Source organism: Triticum urartu, chromosome 6 (assembly GCF_003073215.2).
Source record: "Triticum urartu cultivar G1812 chromosome 6, Tu2.1, whole genome shotgun sequence".
Classification (NCBI taxonomy): domain Eukaryota; kingdom Viridiplantae; phylum Streptophyta; class Magnoliopsida; order Poales; family Poaceae; genus Triticum; species Triticum urartu.
In genome coordinates this window covers 188,404,663-188,423,403 of record NC_053027.1, presented here as the reverse complement: position 1 = coordinate 188,423,403, position 18,741 = coordinate 188,404,663, and the positions used below count along the sequence as shown (strand labels likewise).

Here is an 18,741-nt window from a genome sequence, read left to right as displayed (position 1 = left end):
GGCCAGACTTCACTAGCACCTCCCTGGCAGTCTTCGACAAGCCCTGTCCTTTCCACCCAGTCACCTTGCCCCTAGCAGCTTCTCTGACATGTTTAAAACATCCATCTTTAGATCTCCCAACCATAGTGGGTAAGCCCAGATATTTCTCATTGAGAGCTTCTGACTACACACCCAATGTATCTTTAAGTCTCTGCTTGTCCTCTCCACTATAGCCCTTTCCAAAGAATATGGAAGATTTTTGAAGATTCACCTTATGCCCTGAAGCATCCTCATAAACTTGCAAAATATTACGCAGGTATGTCAGATTATCCAAAGAAGCTTCCAAAAAAACAATACCATCATCGGCGAATAAGAGGTGTGTGATATTGGTGCCAGTGCGCCCAAAAGACACCCCCTGAAGCTCCCTATCTTGCTGAGCTTTCTTTGGTAGTGCTGAAAAACCCTCGACACAAAACAGGAAAGGGTACGGCGAGAGGGGGTCGCCTTGTCTAAGGCCACGAGAAGGCAAGAATCTCAGGGAAAGGTCCCCATTGAGTTTGACCGAAAACCTTGCCGAGGTAACACATCTCATCACCATGGTTGTCCAGGCATGAGAGAAACCATACTTGAGCAGCATGTTCTCAAGGAAACTCCACTCGACTCGGTCATACACTTTCATCATATCTAGTTTTACCGCACATAAGGGTTTCTTCCTCCTTCGTTTCCTGATTGCGTGCACACATTCATAGGCCACAAGAACATTATCTGTAATCAGTCTCCCCGAGACAAACACACTTTGCTCTTCAGAGATCATAACCGGCAGACTCTTTTTCAACCTATTAGCCAACACCTTTGTGAAGGAAATATGCCCTAGAGGCAATAATAAAGTTGTTATTTATATTTTTGTATATCATGATAAATGTTTATTATTCATGCTAGAATTGTATTAACCGGAAACTTAGTACATGTGTGAATACATAGACAAATAGAGTGTCACTAGTATGCCTCTACTTGACTAGCTCGTTGAATCAATGATGGTTATGTTTCCCGACCATAGACATGAGTTGTCATTTGATTAATGGGATCACATCATTATAGAATGATGTGATTGACTTGACCCATCCGTTAGCTTAGCACGATGATCATTTAGTTTGTTGCTATTGCTTTCTCCATAACTTATACATGTTCCTATGACTATGAGATCATGCAACTCCCGAATACCGGAGGAACACTTTGTGTGCTACCAAACGTCACAACGTAACTTTGTGATTATAAAGGTGCTCCACGGGTGTCTCCGATGGTGTTTGTTGAGTTGGCATAAATCGATATTAGGATTTGTCACTCTGATTGTCGGAGAGGTATCTCTGGGCCCTCTCGGTAATGTACATCACTATAAGCCTTGCAAGCAATGTAGCTAATGAGTTAGTTACGGGATGTAACATTACGGAACGAGTAAAGAGACTTGCCGCTAACGAGATTGAACTAGGTATTGAGATATCGACGATCGAATCTCGGGCAAGTAACATACCGATGACAAAGGGAACAACGTATATTGTTATGCGGTTTGACCGATAAAGATCTTCGTAGAATATGTGGGAGCCAATATGAACATCCAGGTTCCGCTATTGGTTATTAACCAGAGATGTGTCTCGGTCATGTCTACATAGTTCTCGAACCCGTAGGGTCCGCACACTTAACGTTCGGTGACGATCGGTATTATGAGTTTATATGTTTTGATGTACCGAAGGTTGTTCGGAGTCCCGGATATGATCACGAACATGACGAGGAGTCTTGAAATGGTCGAGACATAAAGATCGATATATTGGGTGACTATGTGTGGACATCGGAGTGGTTTCGGGTAAGTTTGGGCATTAACCGGAGTATCGGGGGTTACCGGAACCCCCTCGGGGAGTATATGGGCCCTAATGGGCTTTACGGGAGAGAGGGAGGAGATGCCTAGAGCAGGCTACGCGACCCCCAAGGCCTAGTCTGAATTGGACTAGGGGGGAGGGGCGGCGCCCCCTCCTTCCTTCTCTTCTCTCTTCCCTTTTCTTCTCTCCTACTCCTAGTACATGGAAGGTGAAGGAAATATGCCCTAGAGGCAATAATAAAGTTATTATTTATTTCCTTATATCATGATAAATGTTTATTATTCATGCTAGAATTGTATTAACCGGAAACATGATACATGTGTGAATACGTAGACAAACAGAGTGTCACTGGTATGCCTCTACTTGACTAGCTCGTTTATCAAAGATGGTTATGTTTCCTAGCCATAGACAAAGAGTTGTCATTTGATTAACGGGATCACATCATTAGGAGAATTATGTGATTGACTTGACCCATTCCGTTAGCATAGCACTTGATCGTTTAGTTTATTGCTATTGCTTTCTTCATGACTTATACATGTTCCTATGACTATGAGATTATGCAACTCCCGTTTACCGGAGGAACACTTTGTGTGCTACCAAACGTCACAACGTAACTGGGTGATTATAAAGGTGCTCTACAGGTGTCTCCGAAGGTTCTTGTTGGGTTGGCGTATTTCGAGATTAGGATTTGTCACTCCAATTGTCGGAGAGGTATCTCTGGGCCCACTCGGTAATGCACATCACTATAAGCCTTGCAAGCATTGCAACTAATGAGTTAGTTGCGAGATGATGTGTTACGGAACAAGTAAAGAGACTTGCCGGTAACGAGATTGAACTAGGTATTGAGATACCGACGATCGAATCTCGGGCAAGTAACATACCGATGACAAAGGGAACAACGTATGTTGTTATGCGGTTTGACCGATAAAGATCTTCGTAGAATATGTGGGAGCCAATATGAGCATCCAGGTTCCGCTATTGGTTATTGACCGGAGACGTGTCTTGGTCATGTCTACATAGTTCTCGAACCCGTAGGGCCCGCATGCTTAAAGTTCGGTGACATCGTAATAAGAGTTTTTGTGTTTTGATGTACCGAAGGTTGTTCAGAGTCCCGGATGAGATCGGGGATATGACGAGGAGTCTCTAAATGGTCGATACGTAAAAATTGATATATTGGATGACTATGTTTGGACATCGGAAGGGTTCCAAGTGGTTCAGGCATTTTTCCGGAGTACCGGGAGGTTACCGGAACCCCCCGGGAGAAGTTATGGGCCTTATGGGCCATAAGAAGGAAGCACACCAGCCCACAAGGGGCTGGTGCGCCCCCTTTGGGCAGGAGGCCGAATTGGAGAAGGTTTGGGGGGTGCGGCCCCCCTTTCCTTTTCTCCTACTCCTCCTTTCCTTCCTCTCCTACTCCAACTAGGGAAGGAAGGAATCCTACTCCCGGTGGGAGTAGGACTCCTCCAGGGCGCGCCATAGGGGCCGGCCCTCTCCCCCTCCTCCACTCCTTTTATATACGGGGGTGGGGGGCACCCCATAGACACACAAGTTGATCTTCGTAATCGTTCCTTAGTCGTGTGCGGTGCCCCCTTCCACCATATTCCACCTCGGTCATATCGTAGCGGGGGGGTGGGGGGCACCCCATAGACACACAAGTTGATCTTCGTGATCGTTCCTTAGTCGTGTGCGGTGCCCCCTTCCACCATATTCCACCTCGGTCATATCGTAGCGGTGCTTAGGCGAAGCCCTGTGTCGGTAGAACATCATCACCGTCATCATGTCGTCGTGCTGACGAAACTCTCCCTCAACACTTTGCTGGATCAGAACTCGAGGGACGTCACTGAGTTGAACATGTGTAGAACTCGGAGATGCCGTACGTTCGGTACTTGGATCGGTCGGATCGGGAAGACGTACGACTACTTCCTCTACGTTGTGTCAACGCTTCCGTTGCCGGTCTACGAGGGTACATAGACAAACACTCTCCTCTCTCGTTGCTATGCATCACCATGATCTTGCGTGTGCGTAGAATTTTTTTGAAATTACTATGTTCCCCAACAGAAGGGGGGAATCCTACTCCCGATGGGAGTAGGATTCCCCAGGGCGCGCCATAGTAGAGGGCCGGCCCTCCCCCTTCTCCACTCCTTTATATACGGGGGAGGGGGGCACCCCATAGACACAAGTTGATCATTGATTTCTTAGCCGTGTGCGGTGCCCCCCTCCATCATAATCCACCTCGGGCATACCGTAGCGGTGCTTAGGCGAAGCCCTGTTCCGGTAGCATCATCATCACCGTCATCACGTCGTCGTGTTGACGAAGCTCTCATTCGACACTCAGCTGGATCGTGAGTTTGTGGGACGTCACCGAGCCGAACGTGTGCAGATCGCGGAGGTGCCGTACTTTCGGTACTAGAATCGGTCGATCGTGAAGACGTACGACTACATCAACCGCGTTGTCATAACACTTCTGCTTACGGTCTACGAGGATACATGGACAACACTCTCCCCTCTCGTTTGCTGTGCATCACCATGATCTTGCGTGTGCGCAGATTTTTTTCTGAAATTACTGTGTTCCCCAACACTTTGCTGCAATTTTATAAAGAACATTACATTAGGCTAATGGGCCTGAATTGAGACATCAAATTCGATGATTTTGTCATCGGGGCCAAGACTATGATAGTGTCATTAAACCCTTCCGGAATCTCCCCTCCACCCAAGAACTCCCTCACAGCCTTGCATACTTTCTCCTTTACCAAAGACCAGTGTCGTTGGTAGAAAAGTGCCGGTAGCCCATCTTGCCCCGGAGCCTTGGTAGGCCCCACCTGGAAGAGGGCTCTCTCGATCTCGTCATCAGCAATAGGAGCTCCGAGCTCGTTATTCATATTATCCGTCACACAAACCGAATTGTCTAAGATTCTTTCCATATTAGATGCTCCTTGCAACGTGAACAGCTCAACATAAAAGTCCCTCGCCATCACATGCATGCCCTCATCATCCGAACATCTGGATCCATCCGACCGATGCAAACATTTTATCATCTGCCCGCAGCTAGTCTACTCTGGACTGCTGTCTTTGCATTATTTCTTCACGTAGATAGAGCTCATGCAGCTGATTGCTCACTTCACGTAACCTTGGTATGCGCCCTGGTGTTGGTTCATTTTTTTTAATCTCTTGCATGCTGGCTTTGAGTTGTTTAATTTGTACTAGTAAATGCGCACGTGCAACGCACGTTAATATTTTGGAATATATTATTTGCATGCGAATATTAGGTATGTTATTATTTATGTGTTAATCTATGATTAATGCAATATTTTGTATGATATTAATTACACGTTAAACATGTTTAACGCTCGCCATTGGAGTAGTCTAAGTCGTTGGATTAACTTAGTTCGATGGCCGAGATTAATTGGATCTGCCCCTTTGGGTCTTTTTATATTGGTATCTCTACTCTTAATGTCTCAGTTGGTAGTATCCGTTTCGGGTTTATTCTCGTCCCACCATTTTCGTTCGGTTTTTTCTCGTAGATTTTTTTTCGTCGTTTTTTTTGTCTGGTTTTCTTTCCTATCTCAGGCCGCACGTAAGAAAACGAGGCTCATCAGATCTCGATTTGCTGCATCTCTCAAACGACACCCCAGCCCCGAAAGGAGCCGCCGCCGCCGCCGGGGAACGAGAGGAGCCGCCGCTTCCAGGTCACCGCTGCCCTCGCACTCGCATCCATACCTTCGCCGCCGCCCTCGCGCTCGCGGATCCCTGGAATGCCGCCGATCCGAGACGAGCCGCCGCCGCCGAGGAACGAGACGAGGCGCCGCCTTCATTGCGGACCTGGGCTAGGGTTCCATACGCCGCCGCCGGTGTCACGCCCCCTCACCACTCCTCCGCGGGCGCCACCCAACCACCGCCGCCCTCTCCACGCACCCGCACCCACTCACCCAACTCTCTCTCCGCCGCCCCATCTAGATCTCGGCCGGTTGATTCCGACGGCGCGCATCACACTCCTCCTGTGCTCGCCTCGCGCCGCTGCGTCCACCCATCCGGCTGGATTCGCCGCTCCCCGGTGGCAAGGGCTTCAGTCGCCTCCAACTCCGGGTTTCTGGCGGTTCATCTCCGATGTCTACCCAGCCCCCACGCGCAGCTCTGTCTCCTGGATGAATTTGTCCTGCTCGAGGACGACCGGTTCTTCCTCAACCTCCAAGGACGCCCGCCATCGTCGAGCTTCCCTCCGTGCGATGCCATGGAGATGAAACTCCCCTCGACCAGGGTAGGTACCAATCCCTCCTCCCCTACCCTTGTCTTCTTCTTCATCTCCAACATCTGATGTCTGCTTGTATTGTGTCAAGGAATTCAAGGGCATGTGGGAGAGAGAGGAGGTCCATGGAGAAGATGCTCTGCTCCAACCCTCCCTGCCTCCTACTACAAGATGTCTTTTTTGTGTGTGATTGTATTGCAGCAGCCATGTGCGTATCGAAAAAAGGGTCCAGTTTGCAGCAGTCACATGATGTGGACATGTTTTTTCATCACAATTGGATTTTTGGATTTACTAGGCTAATTGGTGGTGGTTGCTGTTGTTGTTGTTTTAGCAGCAGCAGCAGCAGGCCGAGTGACGGTGGTGGCTGTGTGCAGGCCATGGAGGCGATGATGAGCACGAGGGGAAGGCTGCTGCTTCAACCCCGTTAAGGTCTGCTGCTTCGAATTGTCCCAGATCGGTCGATTCCTTCTTGCTTTCCCGTTAAGGATTTCTTCTTGATGTTTATATCATTGGATTGCCTGTATATTTTGTAACCCGTGGAGTTAGTATGACCTGCCTGGCAACCTGTATTTTACTGGAGAAAATGTTGAACAGTAGGCTTGTTATTTTGAATGCTTACGGCAAAGGGATGGGCTTGCACCTTTTATGTTCTAGACTAGGCATGCTAATGAAAACATTCCCGTACATGTAGGTCATGTGCATATAAACTCCAGTCCGCCTCGTTCGTAATGCTTTGCCTGATTCTGTTATGGATTACCCTTTCTGTTTATAAGTTGATGTACTTTATTGAATTGGTTTCTTAGTAACCAACCATGCCGGAGTCTGTTGTTGTGTGGAGAAAGTTTGATTGAAATTTAACCATGCATAGAGTTCACTCTTATCGCCCTTTCATTCAGTACATTCTGATCATTGCAATTTGGAATGATAACCAGGTTCCGTAAGAAGCACAATAAAGTTGGTATGAAGGCTATGAGAGGGTGGGCAATACAGATATTGACAGGGCTGGAATATCTTCGGAGTCAGGAACCATCCATTATTCATAGGGATTTAAAGTGTGACAACATATTCATAAACGGTCATGATGGACAAGTGAAGATTGGCGACTTTGGTCTGGCGACATTTTTGCATCAACGGAAAACGAGAAGTATCGAAGGTGTGTGGAATTGTGTTTTTCTAACAGCTACAGATGTGTGAAATGTATACATATATTCTGTTTACAGTAGATTTACTCTTAATGATACGACACACTCACAGCGTACTTTGTCTTAGAAATAACATTTTTAGGAAGGTTTGTACTAACAAGAGTTGTGTCATCAAAATGCAGGCACATTAGAGTTTATGGCACCAGAACTCTTCACTGGGAATTACAACGAGTTGGTGGATATATATTCATTTGGGATGTGCATGCTTGAAATGGTGACATGTGAATAACCATACAGTGAATGCGAAGGCAAGCCATGGATATACAAGAAAATTTGTGAAGTAAGTGCTTTGGGGTCCACAAAGTACCCATCCTTTTTGAAAGATTATCTATCAAACAACAACTGATTTTCTTCCAATGCTTTTTTATATAGGGTATAAAACCAGCTGTGCTATCCAAGGTTGAAGATGCAGAAGTAAGAGGTTTCATAGAAATCTGTTTGGCTCCGGCAGCTGAAAGACTTTGTGCAAATGAGCTCTTGAAGAACTGTTTCCTCCAGAAAGACAAGCCTATCCCAGCGCCTCCTATTTCAGTCTCCCTGGTCTCGAGTGTGACTAAAGATGGGCGGCAGTCTGCCAGTTTCATGCTATGGAAGGGTGAATTCTCACTAAAAGGCGACATGCATGTCACCGACCATGTTAATTTATCGCTAAGATTTCCTGATCCCAGTGGTAAGTAGAGCACCCAAGAAACCTCTTTTCGATGAACTTGATACTTCATCCTACACCGACACGTCAAATTGTTTCAGGTTGTTTTAAGAATGCCGAGTTCCCGTTCGATGTGGACCAAGATACCAGCCTTTCTGTGGCTCTGGAAATGGTCGACACTTTTGGACGGTGGCGGCGGCGGCAGAGGCTATGGCTCGATAGCGAGACGAGTCTGCTGAGAATAGCCAGCGACGGGTTCTTTTCTTTCGCTTGCTCTGTTTTAAAAAAAGAAGAAGACAAGGGTTCTTTTTTTATACAGAGAATTTACCACAGTATTGGAAATACTAGCAAATGGTGAAATGAACTGAAGTATCCAAAACTGAAGTAATTTTGCCAGTAGGTATGAGATACCATGGTTTCATCAAAACACAATATTTTGAAGTATTCACAATACATAGAACCTGTTTGGTTGTTGTCGCACACCACTGTGAATTTTGTTGTCTAGCCATTGTGTTAGCAGTGCAAACAAGCACAGCTAGCTGGCCGTTCGAATATTTTTTCTGTTGCATTCGACTTATCTGCCATGCACATGCAGCTAGCTAGCATATAGCTTACCGTTAGCAGGGTAAACACGCCTAGCTGGCTTCTTTACAATTTCTGGTGCGTTATTCCCGGCAGCTAGCTAGGTGGCCCTTACCTTACCATACGCGTGCATAAGAACAGGAGAATACAAAAACTGAACAGGCAAGGTACGTACCAACCATCCACCACAAGGTACGTATGTACCCAGCCTAGCTAGCTCGTTTCTTTCCCTTGCTCTGTTTTGAAAAAAGAGGTCCAGGGTTCTTTTTTTTATGCAGAGAAATTACTACAGTTTCGAGAATACTCTAGTTTTAATAACACAATATTTAGTGCTAACCAAACAGGTCAGAGTAAATAAAACTATGATATTTGGAAAAACTGTAGTATTCTTAAAATACTTAGAAAATACTTTGCTATCAAACAGGGCCAACCAAACAGGTCACTGTAAATAAAACCATGGTAAGTAAAAAAAACTGCAGTATTCTAAGAATACTTAAAAAATACTTTGCTATCAAACAGGGCCTCAAAGTAATTAAGGCTATGTTTGGTAGCAAATTATTAGAAAAATCGAAGTATTGAAAACCACAGTATTTTTGTTAGTGGGTACAAGATACCACAGTTTTAATATACCAAAGTATATTGAAGTATTGAGATTACTGTGACCTGTTTGGTTGTTGCCGCAAAACACAGTATTGTTGTCTAGCCTAGCCGTTGCGTTCAAACACGCTACCTAGCCGTTAGCAGTGCAAGCGGCTGACCGGTTGAATACTATTTCTGTTGAGCTTTTGTAGCTAGCTAGCTGGATATCCCTAACCATCAGCCTGCATAACAACCGAACGGGTATCTTGTGTATACAAAAAAGACCGCCCAAGGCACGGCCTCACCTGTGACTCATCTGGTGGTGAAGCTACACACAGACGGAGAGGCTTGGCCTTCATTGCGTCACCATTGAGGCGCAGCCGAGCTACACGTGGAGGTGGCGACCCACCACGTGGCGTAGTTGGCCAGTCATCCGTCACTGTCAAGGGGCACGAAGAGCTGCGCCAGGACTGGAATCGCGCGGCCACGCTCGGCACATTCACTTGATATTTGGATCGTCTCTATCCTCTGTAAGTCATCCTAGTTGCTCCATCAATGTGGGGGGATTTTTTGAAGCGTAAACACTGAAAAGATGATGAGTTGGCCATCATCGAAGCCGTATACATTCTGATCACCAAATTTAGCAGCATCTGCATACTCTTTCATCATAGAAACGAGCAGGTCAAGTTGAGCAGTGGTCCATGATGCTCGTGTTTTTTTGTCTGCAAATGGAAAACAAAATGCATCAATTTAAGTGTTCGAATCAAAACAAACATCAGGAAAATTGATAAGGATACAACATGAAACCAAAAAATCTCTGACTTATTCCACAAATCAACTTCTGAGAGAACAAATAATAGTGCCATCACCAAACAATTCCCAGTGCTTACAGTTTGAAATTTATGCATAAATAAGGCAAGAGAAACCCGCAGCTGAGTTTCTTATTTGCATTAAAAGCCAACTTTGGGAGGAGTTTGAATTCAAGGCTCTAGGCCTGCATCTCCAGTAGTATCTAGTATGTCATTTGTTCATGCATATACAAGTTCATGACTGGACTTATCCAAAGCAATTGTTTAAAAATGGGACTGATCCAGAGCAAATATTCAGCTAACCAGCAACTAGCAAAACCATATTCTATACAAGGTCGGACAGTGAACCTATCTGATTCTAAAGACATGTATACAAGTCCTGGATAAGACTGCTAGCAGACTAGACGAACAGCTCGAGCAGTCTTCAATTAACAAGCATTGGGATCCAGCTAGCAGACTATACGAACAGCTCGAGCGGAGTTGAATTAATAAGCATAGAGATCCAGCTAGCAGTCTAGACGAACAGTTCGAGCGGAGCTGCACGACATCCATAGTTAGGAAAGGCACAGCCGTGCAGACTGCAGAGGAAGGGGCCGAGGGAGATATCTCCAAAGGCGACGGCGGCGGCGTGGGAGCGATGGCTCTGTTTTAGATCGAGCGAAGAAGATCGATAAGGACGTCCCATCCCTTCTTTCCAGCTGCTCTGTTTTAAAAAAAGAGGTCTTGGGCTCTTTTTTTTATGCAGAGAAAAAACTACAGTTTAGCAAATACTGCAGTTTGAAAACCACAATTATCAGAGGCAACCAAACAACTCATTGCAAATAAAACTATGGTAATCTTAAAAACTGCAGTATTCTTAAAATACTTAGAAAATACTTTGTTATCAAACAGGGCCTAAAACCATGGTAATCCTAAAAACTGTAGTATTTCCAAAATACTTAGAAAATACAGAGCTATCAAACAGGGCCTGAATCATCAATTGGAGGTGGTAGTATGAAATTTAAAAAATCGACGGTGTAGGAGATATCTAACTCCATGGCAATGTTCGATGGATGTTCTGCGAATTGCTCGCAAGCCATGAAAAATTACAGTTTAACACAGCATATATATTGTCTTACACACTCATGATCTGGTGATAGTTTTAATTGCCTTGATCTGGCAGGACGCCGCCGCCGCCGTCGCCTCGGATCACCAGGACGCCGCCATCGCCTCGGATCCCCACACGCCGCCAGCATGGCCGTGACAACTGATGAGCACGCTCCGCCCCCATTCCTGCCACAGGTCTTCACAATCGAGGCTGCCTCCTCATTCCTTTCTCTAATCTTTCATTCAACCACTTGAAGTAAACAAACCATTTCTTCTCTTTTGTATGTAGATGAAGAAAAGTAGGCTCAATCAGGCCATGACCAGAGTTGAAGAAGGCTCAGGCAGATGGTGATACTCTCAAACCAGGTATGAGCATGTTCCCTTTTCACCCCTACAGCTCTTGCATGCCTTCAAAGCATCTGATCTTGGTCGTTGCAACCCTCCTTGTCCTTGATGCGGACAAAATTGATAGGGTTGTCCTGATTCCTTGTGTCTTATTTTTCATGTTCTACTTTGCCTTCATGTGTGCTTCAAGCAGATGGACTTTGAGATCCCGTTCAGAATTTTGGCTAAAATGTGGTTATATTATTAAAACTTCAATCAATTGTAAGACTGAGAAATATGTAGTTGGTCAAGCAGCCTCAGCTTATAGTTGAGAGCGCCCAGGGCTGATTGACAACTATGTAGGTCAGTTTAACCTCGGTTATGGATGCTCGCGCATAAACTTTGCCCTGGGAAGACACCATAGCATGTACAAGGATTAGGCTTGTTCTTTTCTGTACTGAAGACAGTATTCATGGTAGCATGCATTTTCACTCTTTTTTTTGTAGGAGACCCCAACCCGGTAACCACGATCTCCATATGGACGTGGGAACAAGAATGAGAAGTGCAGAGACATGGAAAAGTGGAGTGCGGCCGTAAAAAATGCTCATCAAATTGCTGGCTCCATGTTGCCTGTCCACTGTCATCATACTTGTCTGCATCAAAATGTCTCCGTTGGTGCTGAATATGAAACAGTTTCCACTGTCCCACCAGCAGCACCGAACACGAGCCCAGCAGCGACATGATGGAGACCAGCAGTACTTCTTGATCCGGTATCTGAACCATTGGTCGTCGGTGTTTCCGCGGAAGGCGTGTAGAGGGAGATGGTTCTGCCGATAACCGGCACACTGAGGTAGGTGTAGGTCTGGACGCTGGTACTGTTGGAGGCGCGCCGGTCAAGCTCAGCCATCACTCAGCCGGGCAGCACTTTGAGCTGTCATAGAAATATCATGATCATCTTTTAGCGAATACAAAGGTGTTTATAACTTCATAAGCAAAGACATGTAGTGCTGCTTGTATATTGAGAGATACTACAGGAATTGACACACTCATAGCTTTTTTTCACATGTAACAGGCTAGGTGGGCGGTCGATTTGCAGCGGGGTGGCGTGAGGGATATCTCATTTGGAAGAGCAGGTGGCGTACAAGGTCGCGTCGAGGTCCAACGACCGGAATATCGGCTCCATAGAGGACGCCATCACAGGTGCGTCGATCTCAATCTTCGTTACCCGTGTGTGTGGCAGGTGTGCTCTCACACTCAAGAATTTTCAGTACGTGATGGGTTCTTTCTAATTCAGATCTTGCTTGCCTTATCGTGACATCTTCTTTGCCATGGTAAGCACATCATGGTTCGTTCGCCCTCATGACTTTTTGTTATGACATTAATGGAGTTCAGAAAGCAGTTTTAGTGAAGATCGAATGGTTTTTAGATTAAGTAGATAATACAAGAGTACTCTTCTGTAGTGTATTGTTGTTCTACTGAGACATATGCAGTGGGTTTGATGGCCGCAGGATATTTAAAGCCAAGGTAAAGACTATACGTTCACAATTCCTATTGTTATAAACAGGAAAAAAAAAGATATAGGCAAATACTACTGTTTTAGATGCCGGTAAAATGGACTAGAATTTCTTGAGCTGTTTAGTCAGCATGCTACCGCTCATCAGTGGCGGAGGACCAAATTTTTTTGAGGTAGGTCAGCCGAGACTACAGCACGTGAGACTTCCTCGCTGCTAGCCTCTAGCGCCAGGGCGTGCGTCTTCACCGTCCACCTTGGCCTCTGGCACCAGCGCTCCTGCTGCCTGCTGCTAGCCGCTAGCCTGCTGGGGTTCGCGCGTGGCATGCGCCAGGGCTGGTGGTTTGTGTTCTGCTGTTCCTGTTCGTACCTTTGTGATGACTGGTTCGGTACGTCATGTGTGTGACGTGTGTGCAGCCATCAGGCAAGGGCATGACCCAAATAAGGAGCCTTCTCACAAGTCACGACCCAACATCAAAGAGAACTCTTCCTTTCATTGACTTATTGCACCTGTCATCCGTCGATCGAGCGTGTTTGCCGGAAATAAAGGTTGGGCGGACACCCTGCCTCGCCCTACCGAGAGCTCCGCCGGTGCTACCACTAATATCCTTGTACTGTAGTATCTTCAGTATTTCTCCCACTTTTTCTTCTACATTTGTAAATGTAGTTACAATCAAGGTTTCAGATCGCGGATTAAGGCATTTAGCGGCTGGCTCTGTGCCAACGCTACAGCCGCTATCGCCGGCTATAGCGGCCGCTAACCCATTTCGCGGCTACAGTATTTGCACATGTATATCACACATCCATACTAATACATGTGCATGTTTTTCTCAGAAAACAGGGTATTTTCAGTAGAAAAAAAGGATTCTCAAAATAAATTCGAACATAACAAGTATAGTAGAGATCTGCAGCAGTTCAACAGATAAATAGAAATACAAATTCAAGAGTTGCATCAAGCATAACATCAACAGTTCGGCGCTTACGTTCAGTAACAACAGCAGCATGTCCATAGTCCATTATATGCATCACAAAGTTTTCAGAATTCATTTGTCAAAAGCACACAGGAAAGGATAGAATCATGAGCGCCAAAAGGAACTTAATAGAGAAACCCACAAGCTCACATGACAGAACCAGAACTCATGTCGGTGTCCTCGTTGTCGTCGTCACTTTCTGAAGCAGAGGAAGCAGAGAGCAGATCTTCTTGAGGAGTAACAGGGATCATCTTCTTCTTCTTCCAATCAACAAACAAATCTGAATCCCTCCCAGAGCCTACAATCTGAATCAACAAACAAGTCTGAATATTCTACCAATGAACTATGGAATCGGAGGACTCATGTACCTCCTGGCGATGTGGTTGCCCCGGCTGCTGGAACCGTGTGAGAGTGAGACTAAGATGTCATCGTGGTCGCAGAGGCGGCGGCGTGCAGAGGCCCCTCGTCGTCGGTCGCCTTTCCACCTCCCCCGCATTCGAATCTGGCTTCCAAGGAAGCATCAGTCGGCGCTGGTGGGAAGAACGGCGCAGCCGCCGCAAACTTTTTGATGGGAGTGAGAGAAGGGAATGGGGGGACACGAGCTAGGTTTTCTGGAGGAGGTGCTATATACCATCGTGAAATTTGGGCCATTTCTGGTCTGTTAGGGCCTTGTGTTTCAGTCTTTCGGCCCATAACCGCAAATTTGCAGCGACAGCAAAGTCAAATAGCGTCGTTTCGCGCGCGATCATGCGGTTAGCAGCAGATCGCGTTTTTTAAGGGATCGCCTCGCGGGAAGGCTTCCAGCACGCGATAGCGCCGTGATCGCGCTGTTTTCGCTCGTGATCTGAAACTTTGGTTACAATTGAGAAAGCGAGAAATATTTGTTTTGTGAAAAAAAGACATATCTTTGTTATCTGGATGCCCGTGCGTTTACAGGTGCGTGTGTGTTTAGCAATGGCGAGCTATATCCCAAGTGCATGTGTTTAGATAGAGAATTTAAGTACTACTCCTTATTTTGGCAAAGTGTCCTTTCCAATATGGTTTTGAATTCAGAATTGTTACATAGGAGCACCGGTGATTTCATTAATCTACAAAAATATAGATTGTTCCTTCGAACTACCTGTTTCTACTCTATTAGATGTTCGTAAGCGATATTATGCTATTAAGATGCCATTTTTTAAATTGCCTTTTGGCCTTGGGATCACAACTATTTTTGTTTTGCTTCATTTTTAAGTAAAATTGAGCAGGTTGTGTTTCCTGTTTTGCACACATTTTTGCTAGGGCAATGTAAGTCCATTAACCTTCAATTCTTCTATACTTTATATGATTATGCAATCTACCACTTACATGTAAAGAGTGTCATATCTTAGTTTACTGCAATTTATGCCCCTACAGAAGAAACGGTTTCAGGGCAAGGCAACAAAAGTTATTACAGCATAGAGCTTCTATCAAATAAATTTCCTGGCAAAGAAATGAGCACTTGCTTCCTGAAACATGTGTCAGACCCTGATGGCACGTTTCTTGACAGCAGCGCCATGGAAGTCTTGCTGGGGCTTGGCAGCCTTGCATGTGTATACCTTAAACATGTTCCAAGACTGCTCAACGACAAGTTGAATTTTGACCCTCCATGAATGGTCTCTACAAGGGGCTACATGGGCCATGGGCTGAAGTATATCATGAGATTTACCCAATCCACCTTACATTCAACTATGCGCAATAGCGATGCCATGTTTTTAAATAATCTATATATATGCTTCTACATTGAAATCAAATTTCATCATAATTTTGCTATTTGATAATAGTATAACACTGGTAGACGTATGGGTTGTCCCTCTAAAATTTAAGCTTCGTCTCCATGCTTGCTTTTGTCTATTGGGACCCTGATTTTCTTAGAAAGGTGGTCTTGTGATTACTGGGTTAACAGCTGCTGTCGGAATATTCAGAAAATTCAGTTTTGTTAGAGTCGTAGCTGTAGTTGTTTGAACTCAGTTTCGTCAGCTTTTTTTCTTCAGTTAAACTTTAGCAGAAACAAACCAAGTTGTGACGATGTCCTAGATTGTTAGGATAGATCGTCGCAATGATTGGATCATGGGATGGCACGGCACAACGGTCACGGCGACGATGCAGAGAGGTGTGCAAGGAGTTCTAGGATGGCGGCACTCACAACTCGGATATGTCATGCTTTTCTGTTTTTCAGTTAGCATTGTAATCGCTGAATAAATAGAGGAGGGAGAAGAAAAGTTGTAGACTGAACAATAAAAAAAATCTGAAACTTCGTGGAATTGATTATAAGAAAATGTTTTACAAACTTTCAAAGTTTGGTCACCAAATAACATCGAATGATCTCCATATGAAATGAAATACAAACTCTTGCTCTGCACCCACGTTTCAGATTTTATATTTGAGCACAATCTTTGATTTTTTTTTTGTACAGAGCTCTTCAGATGTCATTTGGCCACATAATTTTGCAAGCACCTAAAACATTTGCTCATAATTCTGCAAGCGCCATGTCATTATTCTGCAAAGTTTCAGATTTTTTTGATTTTTTTTTCTTGATTGTGTGTGTACCTGGGGTGCAATGTCCATGGGTGTAGAACAGCCACAATCTTTTCTCATAGTATTACCAGTATATCTTCTGGTTTATTTCATTATCATGCATGGAGCTGCTTGGATACCAGTGAATTTGTAGGGGAAGAAAAGGAGGATCCATGAGCTGCATATCTGATTAAATTCAGTCAGAAGATGGAGACTTGAAGGAAGGATTAGCGGAGAATGGGAAGGTGAATAAAACAGGGAAACCAATCAAATACATGTAGGTATGACCTGTTGCTTTTTGTAATCTCTTGTGGATGTCAATATTTTTCTACAGTTACATATATAAATTAAGGGGAAACTTTGATTAGGTACACCATAGAATAGTGTCACTTCTTGGTTTATTTATTACTCTCTTTTAATATCAACCAACATGCTTGTCAACTTTATAATTTGTTATTTGCTTACCTCACTGCAATATTCTCCTGAGAGATTTGTACGTGTACTCGGACAGAAACACTCCCCTACCTGAGGTCTTGGTTTACGTACTGCTGTTGATTTCTTGTGTCACTCCTGATACTCAGCTTGCTTCCATTTGCCAAGAAGATAAACTTGATAAAATGCAACAATTTAGTTACTTCCAGATTTTGTATTTTGTGAGAAGCAAGTACCTGGCACATGTGAACAAAAGGATCTTATCTCAGGTAATAGGCTAGGAAGTTTTATTTAAGATATCATCCGTGTCAACGAAAAATAGTACTACACGTGTGAATAAACGGCACCTATATATGAGATACAAAGTACTCCAATAAAATTGGAGGGTTGGGGGAGTGTTGGTCTGGAGCCTCGCCCCCATGCGGTATGCTCTGTCCAAGTATGTGCTCCTGTTCGCCGCATCTACATACTTGATGAAGCGTGTTTGCTAATTGCGAAGTATGTGCAAGTCAGCAGTGAACAGTTTGTATTGTTGTTTTCTATGTTCTAGAAAAGTAAGTTTCAGCAGTTTCCACGACATTTCATGTCTGTTCCATGTAGTAGTATATGCGGGAATTATATTGATGATTTCATTTTACCTTCATATCTGCTTAATTTTCTTACCAAACACAAAAGTTTTATGTCTTGATGTGTTCATAGAAGCGAAGATATAACTCATGATGGAAGCCTAATACGCTGATAATGTTTTTACGGTTCAATGTTCCTATGAGGGGAGTAGGTGGGGACGGCAATGAGTGTCTTAACATATCAAGCAGTTGCCGCCTATGAGGGGAGTGAGTGGAGATTGCCAGATCTGTGCGGCGGAGGGGCGATGGAAGCTCGAATGGAAGATTTCTCGCCAGCATCGGAGCAATTTATTGGCCGGATCGACCATAAAGTTCCTACATGGACGTGAAGGCACGTCATTATTAAGAAGTTCAATCTTTGGAAATTCTGCATGTGACACTGTAAAAATAGAAAGAAGCTAGAAAATTGTCTCAGGCCGATTTCGTATGTAGCTGTGAGCATTGCTAATTTCTGTCAACATGAACGAGATCTGGACTATTTATATAGCTACCATGTGCTCAACAAATTGTCTGATAATGTAACACTCCTGAATAGATTGATGTATGATAAGCACATGTGTTAATTTTGGAGCAGATGATAGATTGTCAGTTGTGCTGAATTGATATTTAATGACTATTCATATCAAAGTTTTAAATAGCCCGCTATAGGCCAGCTATAGCGTGTCTATAACGGTTTGATCAGCGAGAGACAATGGCATAACCTGCCAAACTTGCAAAATAGCTGGGTATAGCGGTCTATAGCGTCACAATAGCTGATAAGCGAGGGACAATGGATTAACCCGCTAAACTTGCAAAATAGCTGGGTATAGCGGTCTATAGCAGTCACAATAGCTGATATGGAGGGCCCCCGCTATTTAGAACATTGATTCATATCAGTTCATATCAATGTATGACTCCTACATGACATTTCTCTTTGTACTAGTAATAATGTACGTGTAATGCACGTTTATATTAGATAGGATATTAGTTGCATGTTATATTAGGTAAGATATATCTGTTGCATGTTGGTATTTGGTAAGATATCAAATACTTTTTTCGCGGGAATGATAGGATATTAATTACATGACAGATTTCATGGGATATCATTGAGTCAAAACGTGTCTATAACCAATAGCAATGGCGGGTAATTAGAGTGTTAAACGTATCTGGTGCTTAACATTGAAGCGATTTGAACTGCTAAATAACATGATTTGACGGTCGAGATGGTTTGAATCTGCCCCTTTGGGTCTTTTTATATTGGTATAGATATACATTTTTGTTAACATATTTATCTTTTTCATATTTTTTGTTAGCCCATGACAACCCACGGGCAGTCTACTAGTAGATATAGATACGCAGAGAACTAA

At 44.3% G+C, this 18,741-nt stretch overlaps 1 protein-coding gene and 1 pseudogene across 1 annotated transcript; both read left to right on the top strand.

The window, feature by feature from the left end:
• The first annotated feature begins 4,949 nt into the window (after positions 1-4,949).
• Positions 4,950-7,038, top strand: LOC125516687. The gene is made up of 4 exons (XM_048682035.1): positions 4,950-4,972; positions 5,418-6,105; positions 6,185-6,301; positions 6,428-7,038. The coding sequence occupies exons 1-3, from the start codon at positions 4,950-4,952 to the stop codon at positions 6,281-6,283; spliced, it is 810 nt and encodes a 269-aa protein (XP_048537992.1). The 3' UTR covers positions 6,284-6,301; positions 6,428-7,038.
• LOC125512282 lies at positions 6,452-17,968 on the top strand (annotated as a pseudogene).
• The last annotated feature ends 773 nt before the right edge of the window (positions 17,969-18,741 follow it).